This window comes from Pseudophryne corroboree, chromosome 6 (assembly GCF_028390025.1).
Source record: "Pseudophryne corroboree isolate aPseCor3 chromosome 6, aPseCor3.hap2, whole genome shotgun sequence".
Lineage (NCBI taxonomy): Eukaryota > Metazoa > Chordata > Amphibia > Anura > Myobatrachidae > Pseudophryne > Pseudophryne corroboree.
Window position 1 is genome coordinate 493,318,385 of NC_086449.1, and position 16,686 is coordinate 493,335,070.

Sequence of the window (16,686 nt, forward strand, 5' to 3'; positions counted from 1 at the left end):
AATTGTGTTTACTCCTCGCTTTCTTATTATTCTCAATACCTTTAGTATGAGAGGTAGAGGAGGGAACACATAAACTGACCGGTACACCCACGGTGTCACTAGAGCGTCCACAGCTATCGCCTGAGGGTCTCTTGACCTGGCGCAATACTTCTCTAGTTTTTTGTTTAGGCGGGACGCCATCATGTCCACCTGTGGACGACCCCATTGATTTACAATCATTTGGAAGACTTCTGGATGAAGTCCCCACTCTCCCGGGTGGAGGTCGTGCCTGCTGAGAAAGTCTGCTTCCCAGTTGTCCACTCCCGGGATGAACACTGCTGACAGTGCTAGTACATGATTCTCCGCCCATCTGAGAATTTTTGTGGCTTCTGCCATCGCCGTCCTGCTTCTTGTGCCGCCCTGTCGATTCACATGGGCGACTGCCGTGATGTTGTCTGACTGGATCAGCACCGGCTGGTGTAGGAGCAGGGATTTTGCTTGACTTAGGGCATTGTAAATGGCCCTTAGTTCCAGAATATTTATGTGAAGGGCAGTCTCCTGACTTGACCATAGTCCTTGGAAATTTCTTCCCTTTGTGACTGCCCCCCAGCCTCGTAGGCTGGCATCCGTGGTCACCAGGACCCAGTCCTGTATGCCGAATCTGCGGCCCTCCAGAAGATGAGCACTGTGCAGCCACCACAGAAGAGACACCCTGGTTCGTGGAGACAGGGTTATTAAACGATGCATCTGAAGATGCGATCCGGACCACTTGTCCAACAGGTCCCACTGAAAAATCCTGGCATGGAACCTGCCGAATGGAATTGCTTCGTAAGAAGCTACCATCTTTCCCAGGACCCGCGTGCAGTGATGCACCGATACCTGTTTTGGTTTTAGGAGGTCTCTGACTAGAGAAGACAACTCCCTGGCTTTCTCCTCCGGGAGAAACACTTTTTTCTGGGCCGTGTCCAGAATCATTCCCAGGAACATTAGACGTGTCGTGGGGACCAGCTGTGACTTTGGGATATTCAGAATCCAGCCGTGCTGGCTCAGCACTTCCTGAGATAGTGCTACTCCCACTAACAACTGTTCCTTGGATCGTGCCTTTATTAGGAGATCGTCCAAGTATGGGATAATTAAAACTCCCTTTTTTCGAAGGAGTATCATCATTTCCGCCATAACCTTGGTAAATACCCTTGGTGCCGTGGAGAGTCCAAACGGCAGCGTCTGGAATTGGTAATGGCAGTCCTGTACCACAAATCTGAGGTACTCCTGGTGAGAATTGTAAATGGGGACATGCAGGTAAGCATCCTTGATGTCCAGGGATACCATGTAATCCCCCTCGTCCAGGCTTGCAATAACCGCCCTGAGCGATTCCATCTTGAACTTGAATTTTTTTATGTATGTGTTCAAGGATTTCAAATTTAAAATGGGTCTCACCGAACCGTCCGGTTTCGGCACCACAAATAGTGTGGAATAGTAACCCCGGCCTTGTTGAAGTAGGGGTACCTTGATTATCACCTGCTGGGAATACAGTTGGTGAATCGCTGCTAGCACCGCCTCCCTGTCTGAGGGAGCAATCGGCAAGGCGGATTTTAGGAAACGGCGGGGTGGAGTCGCCTCGAATTCCAGCCTGTATCCCTGAGATACTATTTGAAGGATCCAGGGATCCACCTGTGAGCGGGCCCACTGATCGCTGAAATTCCTGAGGCGGGCCCCCACCGTACCTGGCTCCGCCTGTGAAGCCCCACCGTCATGCGGCGGACTTGGAAGAGGAAGCGGGGGAGGACTTTTGTTCCTGGGAACCTGCTGTTTGCTGCAGCCTTTTTCCCCTGCCTCTGCCTCTTGACAGAAAAGACCCTCCTTTTCCCAGCTTGTTTTTCTGGGACCGAAAGGACTGAACCTGATAAAATGGCGCCTTCTTAGGCTGTGAGGGGACATGGGGTAAAAATGCTGACTTCCCAGACGTTGCTGTGGAAACTAGGTCGGAGAGACCATCCCCAAATAATTCCTCCCCCTTATTAAGCATCTCCTAGCAGAGATAGATAATGCACTTATTTTAGATGCCAGCCGGCAGATTTCCCTCTGTGCATCTCTCATGTATAAGACTGAGTCTTTTATATGGTCAATTGTTAGCAGGATCGTGTCTCTGTCTAACGTGTCAATATTTTCTGACAGTTTATCTGACCACGCAGCGGCAGCACTGCACATCCATGCTGACGCAATAGCTGGTCTGAGTATAATGCCTGAGTGTGTATATACAGACTTCAGGATCGCCTCCTGCTTTCTATCAGCAGGTTCCTTAAGGGCGGCCGTATCCTGGGACGGTAGTGCCACCTTTTTAGACAAACGTGTGAGCGCTTTATCCACCCTCGGGGGTGTTTCCCAACGTAACCTATCCTCTGGCGGGAAAGGGAACGCCATTAGTAGCTTCTTAGGAATTACCAATTTCTTATCAGGGGAAGCCCACGCTTCTTCACACACTTCATTTAATTCATCTGACGGGGGAAAAACTACAGGTAGTTTTTTCTCCCCAAACATAATACCCTTTTTTGTGGTACCTGGATGTAAATCAGAAATATTTAACACCTCTTTCATTGCCTCAATCATGCAGTGAATGGCCTTAACGGGCATTAAATTTGACTCATCGTCGTCGACACTGGTGTCAGTATCCGTGTCGACATCTACTTGTGCCACCTGAGATAACGGGCGTTTCAGAGCCCCTGATGACTTTTGAGACACCTGGACAGGCACGAGCTGAAGACTCGGCTGTCCCACAGTCGGCATGTCGTCAAATTTTTTATGTAAGGAGTCTATACGTGCACTCATTTCCTGCCATAATACCATCCACTCAGGTGTCTGACCCCCAGGGGGTGACATCCCTGCTAAAGGCATCTGCTCCCCCTCCACATCATTATCCTCCTCAAACATGTCGAAACAGCCGTACCGACACACTCCACACACACAGGGAATGCTCAAACAGAGGACAGGACCCACAAAAGCCCTTTGGGGGGACAGAGTAAGAGTATGCCAGCACACACCAGAGCGCTATATATATACAGGGACTAACTGAGTTATGTCCCTAATAGCTGCTTTTTATATAATAATAAGAATTTACTTACCGATAATTCTATTTCTCATAGTCCGTAGTGGATGCTGGGGACTCCGTCAGGACCATGGGGAATAGCGGCTCCGCAGGAGACAGGGCACATCTAAAGAAAGCTTTTAGGATCACATGGTGTGTACTGGCTCCTCCCCCCATGACCCTCCTCCAAGCCTCAGTTAGGTACTGTGCCCGGACGAGCGTACACAATAAGGAAGGATCTTGAATCCCGGGTAAGACTCATACCAGCCACACCAATCACACTGTACAACTTGTGATCTGAACCCAGTTAACAGTATGATAACAAACGAAGTAGCCTCTGAAAAGATGGCTCACAACAATAATAACCCGATTTTTGTAACAATAACTATGTACAAGTATTGCAGACAATCCGCACTTGGGATGGGCGCCCAGCATCCACTACGGACTATGAGAAATAGAATTATCGGTAAGTAAATTCTTATTTTCTCTAACGTCCTAGTGCAGGGGTGGCCAATCAGTCAGCGACAAAGAGCCAAGAAAAATCTTTGGGCATGCCAAAGAGCCGACACCATGTGCACGCCAAAGGTACGTGTGCAAAAATGGTGCATGGTCTTGTGCCCGCTAGGCCACGTGCGTTATAAAATACATTAAAAAGCCAGATCTAAAATAAAATACATAGAAATGGACACATCCACATAAAATACATTAAAAAAGCCAGAGCCAAATAAAATACATTTAAAAGCAAGATTAACATAATACACTTCAGTTCCTCCATGTCACTCCAGCCCCCCATGCCACCGTAGTCGCCCTTCATGTGTCCAGTAGCCCCTGCTCCAAACCCGAGGTGGTCCATGCTGAGGTAGCTGTAGTCCCCCTTTGCTTGCCAGTGGGTTCTCACCTAGTATCCGGCTCCCTCAGTCCACTTAGTGGTCTGGCACTGCGTGCCTGGCTGGAGCACTGTGGTTTCCGGATCTTTTGCGGTCACCTGACCTCAAGTGTCAGGAGCCGCATCTAAATGAAGAAAGAGCCGCATGCGGCTCAAGAGCCACTGGTTGGCCACCGCTGTCCTAGTGGATGCTGGGGACTCCGTCAGGACCATGGGGATTATACCAAAGCTCCCAAACGGGCGGGAGAGTGCGGATGACTCTGCAGCACCGAATGAGAGAACTCCAGGTCCTCCTTAGCCAGAGTATCAAATTTGTAAAATTTTACAAACGTGTTCTCCCCTGACCACGTAGCTGCTCGGCAAAGTTGTAATGCCGAGACCCCTCGGGCAGCCGCCCAAGATGAGCCCACCTTCCTTGTGGAGTGGGCCTTTACAGATTTAGGCTGTGGCAGGCCTGCCACAGAATGTGCAAGTTGGATTGTGCTACAGATCCAACGCGCAATCGTCTGCTTAGACGCAGGAGCACCCATCTTGTTGGGTGCATACAATATAAACAACGAGTCAGATTTTCTGACTCCAGCTGTCCTTGAAATATATATTTTTAATGCTCTGACAACGTCCAGTAACTTGGAGTCCTCCAAGTCGCTAGTAGCCGCAGGCACCACAATAGGCTGGTTCAAGTGAAAAGCCGAAACCACCTTAGGGAGAAAATGAGGACGTGTCCGCAGTTCTGCCCTGTCCGAATGGAAAATCAGATATGGGCTTTTGTACGATAAAGCCGCCAACTCTGAAACTCTCCTGGCTGAAGCCAGGGCCAGTAGCATGGTTACTTTCCATGTAAGATACTTCAAATCTACAGATTTGAGAGGCTCAAACCAATGAGATTTGAGAAAATCCAAAACTACGTTTAGATCCCACGGTGCCACTGGGGGCACAATCGGGGGCTGTATATGTAGTACACCCTTGACAAAAGTTTGTACTTCAGGCACTGAAGCCAATTCCTTCTGGAAGAAGATTGATAAGGCCGAAATTTGAACTTTAATAGACCCCAATTTGAGGCCCATAGACAATCCTGCCTGCAGGAAATGTAAGAATCGACCCAATTGAAATTCTTCCGTTGGGGCCTTCTTGGCTTCACACCACGCAACATATTTTCTCCAAATGCGGTGATAATGTTGTGCGGTCACTTCCTTCCTAGCCTTAATCAAGGTAGGAATAACTTCCTCTGGAATGCCCTTTTCTTTTAGAATCCGGCGTTCAACCGCCATGCCGTCAAACGCAGTCGCGGTAAGTCTTGGAACATACAAGGTCCCTGCTGAAGCAGATCCCTTCTTAGAGGTAGAGGCCACGGATCCTCCGTGAGCATCTCTTGAAGTTCCGGATACCAAGTTCTTCTTGGCCAATCCGGAGCCACTAGTATTGTTCTTACTCCCCTTTTCCGAATAATTCTCAGTACCTTTGGTATGAGAGGCAGAGGAGGAAACACATACACTGACTGGTACACCCATGGTGTTACCAGAGCGTCCACAGCTATTGCCTGAGGGTCTCTTGACCTGGCGCAATATCTGTCCAGTTTTTTGTTGAGGCGAGACGCCATCATATCCACCTTTGGTTTTTCCCAACGGTTCACAATCATGTGGAAAACTTCCGGATGAAGTCCCCACTCTCCCGGGTGAAGGTCGTGTCTGCTGAGGAAGTCTGCTTCCCAGTTGTCCACTCCCGGGATGAACACTGCTGACAGTGCTATGACATGATTTTCCGCCCAGCGAAGAATCCTTGCAGCTTCTGTCATTGCTCTTCTGCTTCTCGTGCCGCCTTGTCTGTTTACGTGGGCGACTGCCGTGATGTTGTCCGACTGGATCAACACCGGCTGACCCTGAAGCAGCGGTTTTGCCAAGCTTAGAGCATTGTATATCGCTCTTAGCTCCAGTATATTTATGTGAAGAGACGTCTCCAGGTCTGACCATACACCCTGGAAGTTTCTTCCCTGTGTGACTGCTCCCCAGCCCCGTAGGCTGGCATCCGTAGTCACCAGGACCCAGTCCTGTATGCCGAACCTGCGGCCCTCTAACAGATGGGCACTCTGCAACCACCACAGGAGAGACAACCTTGTTCTTGGTGACAGTGTTATCCGCTGATGCATGTGCAGATGCGATCCGAACCATTTGTCCAGCAGATCCCACTGAAATGTTCGTGCATGGAATCTGCCGAATGGAATTGCTTCGTAAGAAGCCACCATCTTTCCCAGGACTCTTGTGCATTGATGTACTGACACAGTTCCTGGTTTTAGGAGGTTCCTGACCAGTTCGGATAACTCCCTTGCTTTCTCCTCCGGGAGAAACACCTTTTTCTGAACCGTGTCCAGAATCATTCCCAGGAACAGCAGACGTGTTGTCGGGGTCAATTGAGATTTTGGAAGATTCAGAATCCACCCGTGTTGCTGAAGCACTACTTGGGTTAGTGCTACACCGACTTCCAGCTGTTCTCTGGACTTTGCCCTTATCAGGAGATCGTCCAAGTAAGGGATAATTAATACGCCTTTTCTTCGTAGAAGAACCATCATTTCGGTCATTACCTTGGTAAAGACCCGAGGGGCCGTGGACAAACCAAACGGCAGCGTTTGAAACTGATAATGACAGTCTTGTATCACGAACCTGAGATACCCTTGGTGTGAGGGGTAAATTGGGACATGCAGATAAGCATCTTTTATGTCCAGGGACACCATGAAGTCCCCTTCTTCCAGATTCGCTATCACTGCTCTGAGTGACTCCATCTTGAACTTGAATTTCTGTATGCACAGGTTCAAGGATTTCAGATTTAGAATAGGTCTTACCGAACCGTCCGGCTTCGGTACCACAAATAGTGTGGAATAATACCCCTTTCCCTGTTGTAGGAGGGGTACCTTGACTATCACCTGCTGAGAATACAGCTTGTGAATGGCTTCCAATACCGTCGTCCTTTCTGAGGGAGATGTTGGTAAAGCAGACTTTAGGAACCGGCGAGGGGGAGACCTTTTGAACTCCAACATGTAACCCTGAGATACTATCTGCAGGATCCACGGGTCCACCTGTGAGCGAGCCCACTGATTGCTGAAAATCTTTAGTCGACCCCCCACCGCTCCGGAGTCCGCTTGTAAAGCCCCAGCGTCATGCTGATGGCTTTGTAGAACCCGGGGCGGGCTTCTGGTCCTGGGCAGGGGCTGCTTGCTGCCCTCTCTTACCCTTTCCTCTGCCTCGCGGCAGATAAGACTGTCCTTTTGCTCGCTTGTTTTTATAGGAGCGAAAGGACTGCGGCTGAAAAGACGGTGTCTTTTTCTGTTGGGAGGGGGTCTGAGGTAAAAAAGTGGATTTGCCGGCAGTTGCCGTGGCCACCAGATCCGATAGACCGACCCCAAATAATTCCTCTCCTTTATATGGCAACACTTCCATATGCCTTTTGGAATCCGCATCACCTGACCACTGTCGCGTCCATAAACTTCTTCTGGCAGATATGGACATCGCACTTACTCTTGATGCTAGAGTACAAATATCCCTCTGAGCATCTCGCATATAAAGAAACGCATCCTTTAATTGCTCTAGAGTCAATAAAATACTGTCCCTATCCAGGGTATCAATATTTTCAGTCAGGGAATCCAACCACACTACCCCAGCACTGCACATCCAGGCTGAGGCTATTGCCGGTCGCAGTATAACACCAGTATGAGTGTATATACTTTTCAGGTTAGTTTCCAGCCTCCTATCCGCTGGATCCTTGAGGGCGGCCGTATCAGGAGACGGCAACGCCACTTGCTTTGATAAACGTGTGAGCGCCTTATCCACCCTAGGGGGTGTTTCCCAGCGCGCCCTAACCTCTGGTGGGAAAGGGTATAATGCCAATAACTTCTTAGAAATTAGCAGTTTTCTATCTGGGTTAACCCACGCTTCATCACACACGTCATTCAATTCCTCTGATTCTGGAAAAGCTACAGGTAGTTTTTTCACCCCCCACATAATACCCCTTTTTGAGGTACCAGCAGTATCAGAGATCTGCAAAGCCTCCTTCATTGCCGTGATCATATAACGTGTGGCCCTGTTGGAAAATACGTTTGTTTCTTCACCGTCGACACTAGATTCATCTGTGTCGGTACCCGTGTCGACTGACTGAGGTAAGGGACGTTTTACAGCCCCTGACGGTGTCTGAGACGCCTGAGCCGGTACTGACTGGTTTTCCGGCCGTCTCATTTCGTCTACTGACTTTTGTAATGTACTAACATTATCACGTAATTCCATAACTAAAGCCATCCATTCCGGTGTCGACTCCCTAGGGGGTGACATCACCATTACCGGCAATTGCTCTGCCTCCACACCAACATCGTCCTCATACATGTCGACACACACGTACCGACACACAGCAGCCACACAGGGAATGCTCTAATCGAAGACAGGACCCCCTTAGCCCTTTGGGGAGACAGAGGGAGAGTTTGCCAGCACACACCAAAAGCGCTATAAATGTATATAAACAACCCTAAAAGGTGTTGTTTTTGTTATAAGCGCTTTTAATATATAAATATCGCCAATTTATGCCCCCCTTCTCTTTGTTACCCTGTTTCTGTAGTGCAGTGCAGGGGAGAGTCCTGGGAGCCTTCCTCACAGCGGAGCGGAGCAGGAAAATGGCGCTGAGTGCTGAGGAGAATAAGCTCCGCCCCTTTTCCGGCGGGCTTTTCTCCCGGGTTTTGAGAAATCTGGCCTGGGTTAAATACATACATATAGCCTTAATGGCTATATGTGATGTATTCTTTGCCACTAAAGGTATTTAATATTGCTGCCCAGGGCGCCCCCAGCAGCGCCCTGCACCCTCCGTGACTGGTCAGTGAGAAGTGTGTAGCAACAATGGCGCACAGCTGCCGTGCTGTGCGCTACCTTCATGAAGACTGAAGAGTCTTCTGCCGCCTGTTTCCGGACCTCCGATCTTCAGCATCTGTAAGGGGGGTCGGCGGCGCGGCTCCGGGACGAACCCCAGGATGACCTGTGTTCCGACTCCCTCTGAAGCTATGTCCAGTAGCCTAAGACTCCAATCCATCCTGCACGCAGGTGAGTTGAAAATCTCTCCCCTAAGTCCCTCGATGCAGTGAGACTGTTGCCAGCAGGACTCACTGAGATTTAAAACCTAAAAAAACTTTTTCTAAGCAGCTCTTTAGGAGAGCCACCTAGATTGCACCCTGCTCGGACGGGCACAAAAACCTAACTGAGGCTTGGAGGAGGGTCATGGGGGGAGGAGCCAGTACACACCATGTGATCCTAAAAGCTTTCTTTAGATGTGCCCTGTCTCCTGCGGAGCCGCTATTCCCCATGGTCCTGACGGAGTCCCCAGCATCCACTAGGACGTTAGAGAAATACTGTATACAGTGCCAATTTTAATGCCCCCCCTCTCTTTTCCCTCTTACTGTACTGTAGAATTGCAGGGAAGAGCCAGGGAGCTTCCTTCCAGCCGAGCTGTGAGGGAAAAATGGCGCCAGTGTGCTGAGGAGATAGGCTCCGCCCCTTTTTCGCGGCCTATTCTCCCGCTTTTTATGGGATTCTGGCAGGGGTATTTACCTCATATATAGCCCCAGGGGCTATATATTGAGGTATTTTAGCCAGCCAAGGTGTTTTTATTGCTGCCTCAGGGCGCCCCCCCCAGCGCCCTGCACCCTCAGTGACCGGAGTGTGAAGTGTGTATGAGGAGCAATGGCGCACAGCTGCAGTGCTGTGCGCTACCTTGGTGAAGACAGGATGTCTTCATGCCGCCGATTTTCCGGACCATCTTCTTGCTTCTGGCTCTGTAAGGGGGACGGGGCGCGGCTCCGGGACCGAACATCAAGGCTGGGCCTGCGGTCGATCCCTCTGGAGCTAATGGTGTCCAGTAGCCTAAGAAGCCCAATCCGGCTGCAAGCAGGCGAGTTCGCTTCTTCTCCCCTTAGTCCCTCGCTGCAGTGAGCCTGTTGCCAGCAGGTCTCACTGAAAATAACAAATTCTAAGACTATAACTTTCTAAGAGCTCAGGAGAGCCCCTAGTGTGCATCCAACCTCGGCCGGGCACGAAATCTAACTGAGGCTTGGAGGAGGGTCATAGTGGGAGGAGCCAGTGCACACCAGGTAGTCTAAGATCTTTCTAGAGTGCCCAGCCTCCTTCGGAGCCCGCTATTCCCCATGGTCCTTACGGAGTTCCCAGCATCCACTAGGACGTTAGAGAAATACACTTTTGAGTAGAGAACATACCTGGTGGCAAGCAAAGGCTACATTATAAACTGTACATTGCACTGATGCTGCTTATTTTTCTTGTTTTAGGTTTATCCTATGTAAAATGCTGCATACACTTAGTGGGGCCTAGCAAAAGATAATAAAAGAGGTGCAATAAAGACGGGGGGGGGGGGGGGGCTGGGCTCTACTTCCTTATGCTGATACAAGCTTATACTTCATAGATTTATACAGATTTTATTTTTATTAACCATCTGACACCCTTAAATAATTGGATTTAAGAGTACATTGGTGCAACAACCCATCACCCCCTCAACAACACTTGGTAAACTCAATGTTAATTAATAAAATAAAGTTATTGCACTTGGTTAATAACAGTATATTGCCAAGTTATTTTATTTTCTGTGGAGCTAAAAGGTTGATATTTTACAATTTAAACCAGTTTAGTTAATAACTAATCATTGTCATCTCCACTGTTCCTATCACTGTACACAGGAAAATCAAGCATACTTACCAGAGACAATACGTCCAATAGCAAAACAAGAAAATGGAGGTATTAGAAGTTGCATTTCATCATCTCTCTGAGGAGAACAGTAGCATAACAGGAAGAATCTAATTCAAAGGACAATTTTAATGATATTTTTTGTGAATTTAGACCTTCAGGATTAGTCCTATCATCCATTCCTTGACATTGGTCATCACTTCCAAAAATAAGTTTGTATAACAAATTGTGAGGATATTTTACTATATGCCTGTAACAGCCAGGAACATTCAGCTGCAATTTGCCAATGCGAAACTTGCAGGACTGCAGCCCAGCATTGGCAAGAGCTTCAATATACCACTGTCCAACCTGGTTAGTAGGATATGCAACACTGTGTCCTGGCATTGGAAGGACTACCTAGAATAAAAGGGATTAGAAAACATAAATCCAGGACAATCAAAGAATTCATTTATTTTCTGAATAATGTAACAAAAATAAAGGCAAAGTGATATTCCTGACTGAATTTCAGTATTTAACAAGATAGGGCGGAAAGGCTCAGCAGCAGCAAAGTATACCTGGCTGAAGGCTGCATCACATGAGTGGATGCGAGAGTCACAAGATCTGCTGACATCCACTCATGTGATGTCCCTGTTAATTGGATTTACTGCAAAGTGCAAAGATTTTATGAAATACAGAAACGTTGATTAATAATGAAAATATATTTCACTATTTTTAGTTCTTGCTCTTGTAAAAATGAATTAAGTAATGCTATCTTTTAAATCAAATATGTTATTTTAAATACTAAACACTTCTGGGAAACATGGAAATAGGAAAATGAAAAATACAGTCCCTCTACTACAGCAGTTCAGGACACATGGACGTTCCTTATTCAGATACACAAAGCATTTGCATAAAGTAACAACTGCAAATACCCATATATGCCTCTCATGCTACACAAGCAAATTACAGACTGTAACAATATTTAAACCATAAATGGTAACAAAAAAATGGTTCCTCAGTGCTGCCACTATTGCACAGCCTCTGGTACAGTCCTAAAATAGCCAGCGCATACTACACATGATACGTTATGGTAAGTTATGCTGGTGATGCCTCTAGCACTCCTCCTGCTTGATCCTGCTGATAATGGGCCTGAACCTGAGTCACATGCACTGTAGGTGGGCGCATTCGGAATATGGATAGTTTGCTAACAGAATGCTACTAGGACTATGGGCCTTATTCAGTTTGTTAGCAAACCAAAAAAAGCAAGCAACTGAGCAAAACCATGTTGCGCTGCAGGCGTGGCAGATGTAACAAGTGCAGAGAGATTTACTAAGCCTCGGATGGAGATAAAGTGGATGGAGATAACTTACCAGCCAATCAGCTCTTAAATGCCATGTCACAGGCTGTGTTTGAAAAATGCCAGTTAGGAGCTGGTTGGCTGGAACTTTAACTCCGGCCACTTTATCTGCATCCACTGCTTAGGAAATAGACCCCTAAGATCTACCTGAATCCTCTAAAAAATACTCACATCCCTGAGGCTGCCAGCAGTTTTGAGCAAGATCAGGCTGCCATAAAGTGATTCTGTTACTGCGCTAACTCGTATCCAATTTGACTGATCCCCAAATGTAGTCCCTAAATATATTTACTTATTTTTGTTATGACTTGTAATTCTGCAGTGTTCTCCCCAGACTTTCAGTTTCAGGCGGTCCGCCCGGCTAGAGTCGCCCTGCCACCCGGCACTCTGAATCCCCTGACACCCAGCACCAATTAGACCTTGTTGTAGGCGCCGGACGGACCGCCTAATGGGAAAATCATGTGACCATGACACGGCCAAGCTACACTGACGTCAATGTCACATGATCTTCTCATCAAGAGCTCTGTCCTGAATAATCAGTGTCTGCCTGCAACAAGGTCTAATTGGTGCCGGGTGTCAGGAGACAGTTGCCTGACTGAGCAGCAATGAACACAATTTCAGTGTCTCTCTGTTCTGGTAAGTATACTCTGGGAGCTGTTAAATTAAAAAAAAAAAAAAAAAACCTGTGTGGTGCCAGAAAGTTAGGGCAGCATCTGGGAGCTGCTTAGCATTCTGTGGGGGCATTATCTATTCTGGGAGCTGCTTAGCATTCTGTGGTGCCAACTAGTGGGGGGGGCATTATCTGGGAGCTGCTTAGCATTATATGTCAGGGCAGTAATTGTGTATGTGACAAACTAATTGTGCAGTATTTGGGCACTGAAAAAAAGTAATTGTGAAAAAGCTGCAGATGACTGGGTCTCTAAGAAGAAGAGGAGAATTAATATATAACATTTTATTCTCAAGTTTAAATAAATATAAGGTCAGAATTTAAACACTTTATTATTGCGAAGACCCCCACCCGGCTACTTCTTGATGTCACCCATCTGGGGAGAACACTGTTCTGTACTATATGGGCACCACTGTTCACCAGCAGTGGCAGTAATATCAACCAGAATCCTTTGATTAAGCTTACCTGATGTATCGAATATATAGTTTGTTCCTCATCAGTAGCTGTAACAACTCGAACCTATATAAAAAATATAAATAGAAAATGAAAAATGAAAACAAGCCTACTAGATCTGGTCATGCAAATATATGCATTGGTGCACTTGCAATGTTACAAGCAAAAATACATATATTGTACTCACTCTATCACCTAATGAAGATTTATCATGTGTATCGTCAGTGCAAAGCACCAGGTCTCCTTCTACCACCTTCGAGCCATATGTGCACATTCTGTAAGATGTGGCTTCATTCCAGATCTTACTGCAATAGGCGTGGATGTAGAAGATACGCATGGCATGTGGAATACTGAGCCAGCTTCGTACACATCCCTCATCACTCCAGCCATACCTATTCAATGCCCGCAGCACCAGTCTTTCACGGATTTTATAACAAGGCATTAATGCCAGGGCACCTTTAGCATCTTCTGCAATAAGAAGGGTAAATAATGATTGAATTCCTCAAGCTTTGGGCCTGATTCAGACGTGGATGCAGTGCCGATGTACGCACAGTGAATGGAGCTAAAAATTGCAGGTGTTTTGTGACAGTTTCCAGGGCGTGCCTCAGCCAGCGACTCTGTTCGCAGGTGTACTGGCTCCGGCATCTTAGTTGAGACATTCAGCGAAACCCCACTTTCTCAGAAATTCGATATTACAACCATTGTGCGACCGATGTTGCAGCTTTTACATATAATCATCGGTTCCGAGACGGTGGCGGTGGGTGTCTCTGTGCATAAGACAGCGGCTTCGGCATTAGCATATTTATGCACATCCACTGTGTGCGCGATCGCAGTAAAGACAGCATTTGCGTCTACCTCTGAATCAGGCTCTTTGTCATTCCCCATTCCCACTGAAAATGAATGCATATACTGTAGGTTCACTTCATGTAAAACAAGATATAATGGGCGATATTCCACTGTGTTAGGTGCTGGCATCCAGTAGATGGCACCCAACGGAGCTATTCAATTGTTTCTCCGGCCAGGAATGATCAGCTGCTGGCGCAGGCATTTCCGCTCGCTATCCCCTGGGTAGGCTTTCCATATTTGATGGAATTGCTGGGTAGCGGAACATTAGTATCTCTACGTAAATAATACAAGTCACAAGAGATGGAACACATAGTAACAGGGCTCTCTTCATGCCTGCAAAAACTATATACAACACAAATGTACACAATAATATTACAAATATTGTTATATACGAGTGTATATGTTTTAAAAAAGACCTGTAACTTAATTTAACAAAGAAATAAATAAATGTGTTTCATGAATGAATGCACGTAACCAAGGATCTATTGTAACTGGCTTGAGGTCAGCGACAGCCATGGGATACCATTATTCCCTCCATTTAATGACACGGGATCCGCACATACAGTAGCAATGCATGTGCAGGTTTCATGTGCTTAGAAGGACTCAATTAAATTACAGTGAGTTATACATAAGGCCAGCTATCCTCACTCTTGAGTAAAGTTTTGTAATAATATTTTGGTGTTTATAAAACAGAAAGTGCAGGTGAGTATAATCTGAGGAACAAGTAACAATCAATCAATGCTTGCAGCTTACCAGTTTCAAAAAAATATTTTTTTGCTTTGTTTACAGGATCATCACTGTCTTCCGCAGTAAACAACAACTTTGTAGCATGTGCCTAAGAAAAGAAAGCATAATCCTTTTAGTGAGGTGCCCATCACTTCCAGGTGTACATGTGTTTCAAAACATGCTCTTTACTGAACAGTTAGGGAAAATGGTTTGTGTTCCCCAGATTAGATTTTAGCTGGAATTTCTCTACCATCTTTATACCTTTCTATTCAGTCAAGTTTTACACCAATAATAAGAGAATCATGTTGGTAAATAAAGCGTGGACTGTGTCAAATACAAAAAACAGTCAGGACTACTAAAAGCCTGTTACATTGTTATCTTGGAAATCAGAAGTGCATGGGGAGGGGTGACAAAAAAAAATAGGATTTTAATACCTACCGGTAAATCCTTTTCTCTTAGTCCGTAGAGGATGCTGGGGATGCTTCAAGAACCATGGGGTATAGACGGGATCTGCAGGAATCATGGGCACTTTAAGACTTTGAATGGGTGTGAACTGGCTCCTCCCTCTATGCCCCTCCTCCAGACTCCAGTTTAAGTAACTGTGCCCAGGGAGACAGACATTTAGAGGAAATAATTAATTGTTAAACCATGGTGAGCATCAGGGCCGGTTCTGGGGCTCTGTGCGCCCCGGGCGGCAATAGGGGGCGTGGCTTCGTACAGGGGGCGTGGTCATTTACGTCCCCTGTACAGACTGAAATGATGTGTGGTGCGCGATGACGTCATCGTGCACCGCACAGCAAAGGTCCTCTCCACAAAGGGAAACTAGACGCGTCCTCTCCACGAAGGGAAACTAGACGCGTACGCGTCTAGTTTCCCTTCACAGCTGTCAGCGGCAGCACAGCAGCAGCGGATCTTGCCCTGCACCCTCCGGGAGGCGGCGCCCCGGGCAAAAGTCCTGCTTGCTCGTTGCAAGATCCGCTACTGGTGAGCATTTTACCAGCTCACACCTCCAGTATGCCGCAGAACGTGGCATTCAATAGAACACCAGCAGACGGCATGAAGAATATGCTAACAAAGCATAACACAACCTGTGTGTAAACACAACCAATAACAGCATAACGCATGCCACGGCATGAATAACATCAGCAACAGGCTGACTTAAACGCAACACACCATGTGTGTAACCATACCCAATAACTGCAGATACAGTACGCACTGGGATGGGCGCCCAGCATCCTCTACGGACTAAGAGAAAAGGATTTACCGGTAGGTATTAAAATCCTATTTTCTCATACGTCCTAGAGGATGCTGGGGATGCTTCAAGAACCATGGGGTTTATACCAAAGCTCTAGAACGGCGGGACAGTGCGGATGACTCTGCAGCACCGATTGACCAAACAAGAGGTCCTCCTCAGCCAGGGTATCAAACTTGTAAAACTTTGCAAAGGTGTTTGATCCCGACCAAGTAGCAGCTCGGCAAAGCTGTAATGCCGAGACCCTTCGGGCAGCCGCCCAGGATGAGCCCACCTTACTGGTAGAATGAGCCTTCACCGATTTCGGTAATGGCAATCCTGCCGTAGAATGAGCCTGCTGAATCGTATCACAGATCCAGCGTGCAATAGTCTGCTTGGAAGCAGGAGCCCCAATCTTGTTGGGAGCCCACAGGACAAACAGGGCCTCTGTTTTCCTAATCTGAGCCGTTCTGGCGACATAGATTTTCAAAGCTCTGACCACATCGAGAGACTTCGATTCCGCCAATGCGTCAGCAGCCACTGGCACCACAATAGGCTGGTTTACGTGAAACGATGAAACCAATTCTGGCAGAAATTGTTGACGAGCTCTCAACACAAAGGGAGGTTGGATGTGCAGCACGCCCTTCACGAAGGTCTGAACTTCTGGAAGGGAGGCCAATTCTTTCTGAAAGAAATTCTTCCGTAGGAGCCTTCTTGGATTCACACCAAGACACATTTTCTCCAAATACGGTGGTAATGCTTCGTCG

The 16,686-nt window shown here is 47.2% G+C and overlaps 1 protein-coding gene across 3 annotated transcripts in view; it reads right to left on the bottom strand.

The window, feature by feature from the left end:
• Positions 1-10,529: 10,529 nt before the first annotated feature.
• Positions 10,530-16,686, bottom strand: part of PUS7L (pseudouridine synthase 7 like) — an 86,121-nt gene continuing 79,964 nt past the window's right edge. For all 3 annotated transcript variants that reach the window (XM_063927342.1, XM_063927340.1, XM_063927341.1), the window contains exons 6-9: positions 14,716-14,797; positions 13,304-13,584; positions 13,129-13,182; positions 10,530-11,059 (exon numbers count right to left, since the gene is read on the bottom strand). In XM_063927342.1, coding sequence (XP_063783412.1) covers positions 10,718-11,059; positions 13,129-13,182; positions 13,304-13,584; positions 14,716-14,797 — 759 coding nt within the window. In that variant the 3' untranslated portion in view covers positions 10,530-10,717. The remainder of the gene's footprint in view (positions 11,060-13,128; positions 13,183-13,303; positions 13,585-14,715; positions 14,798-16,686) is intronic.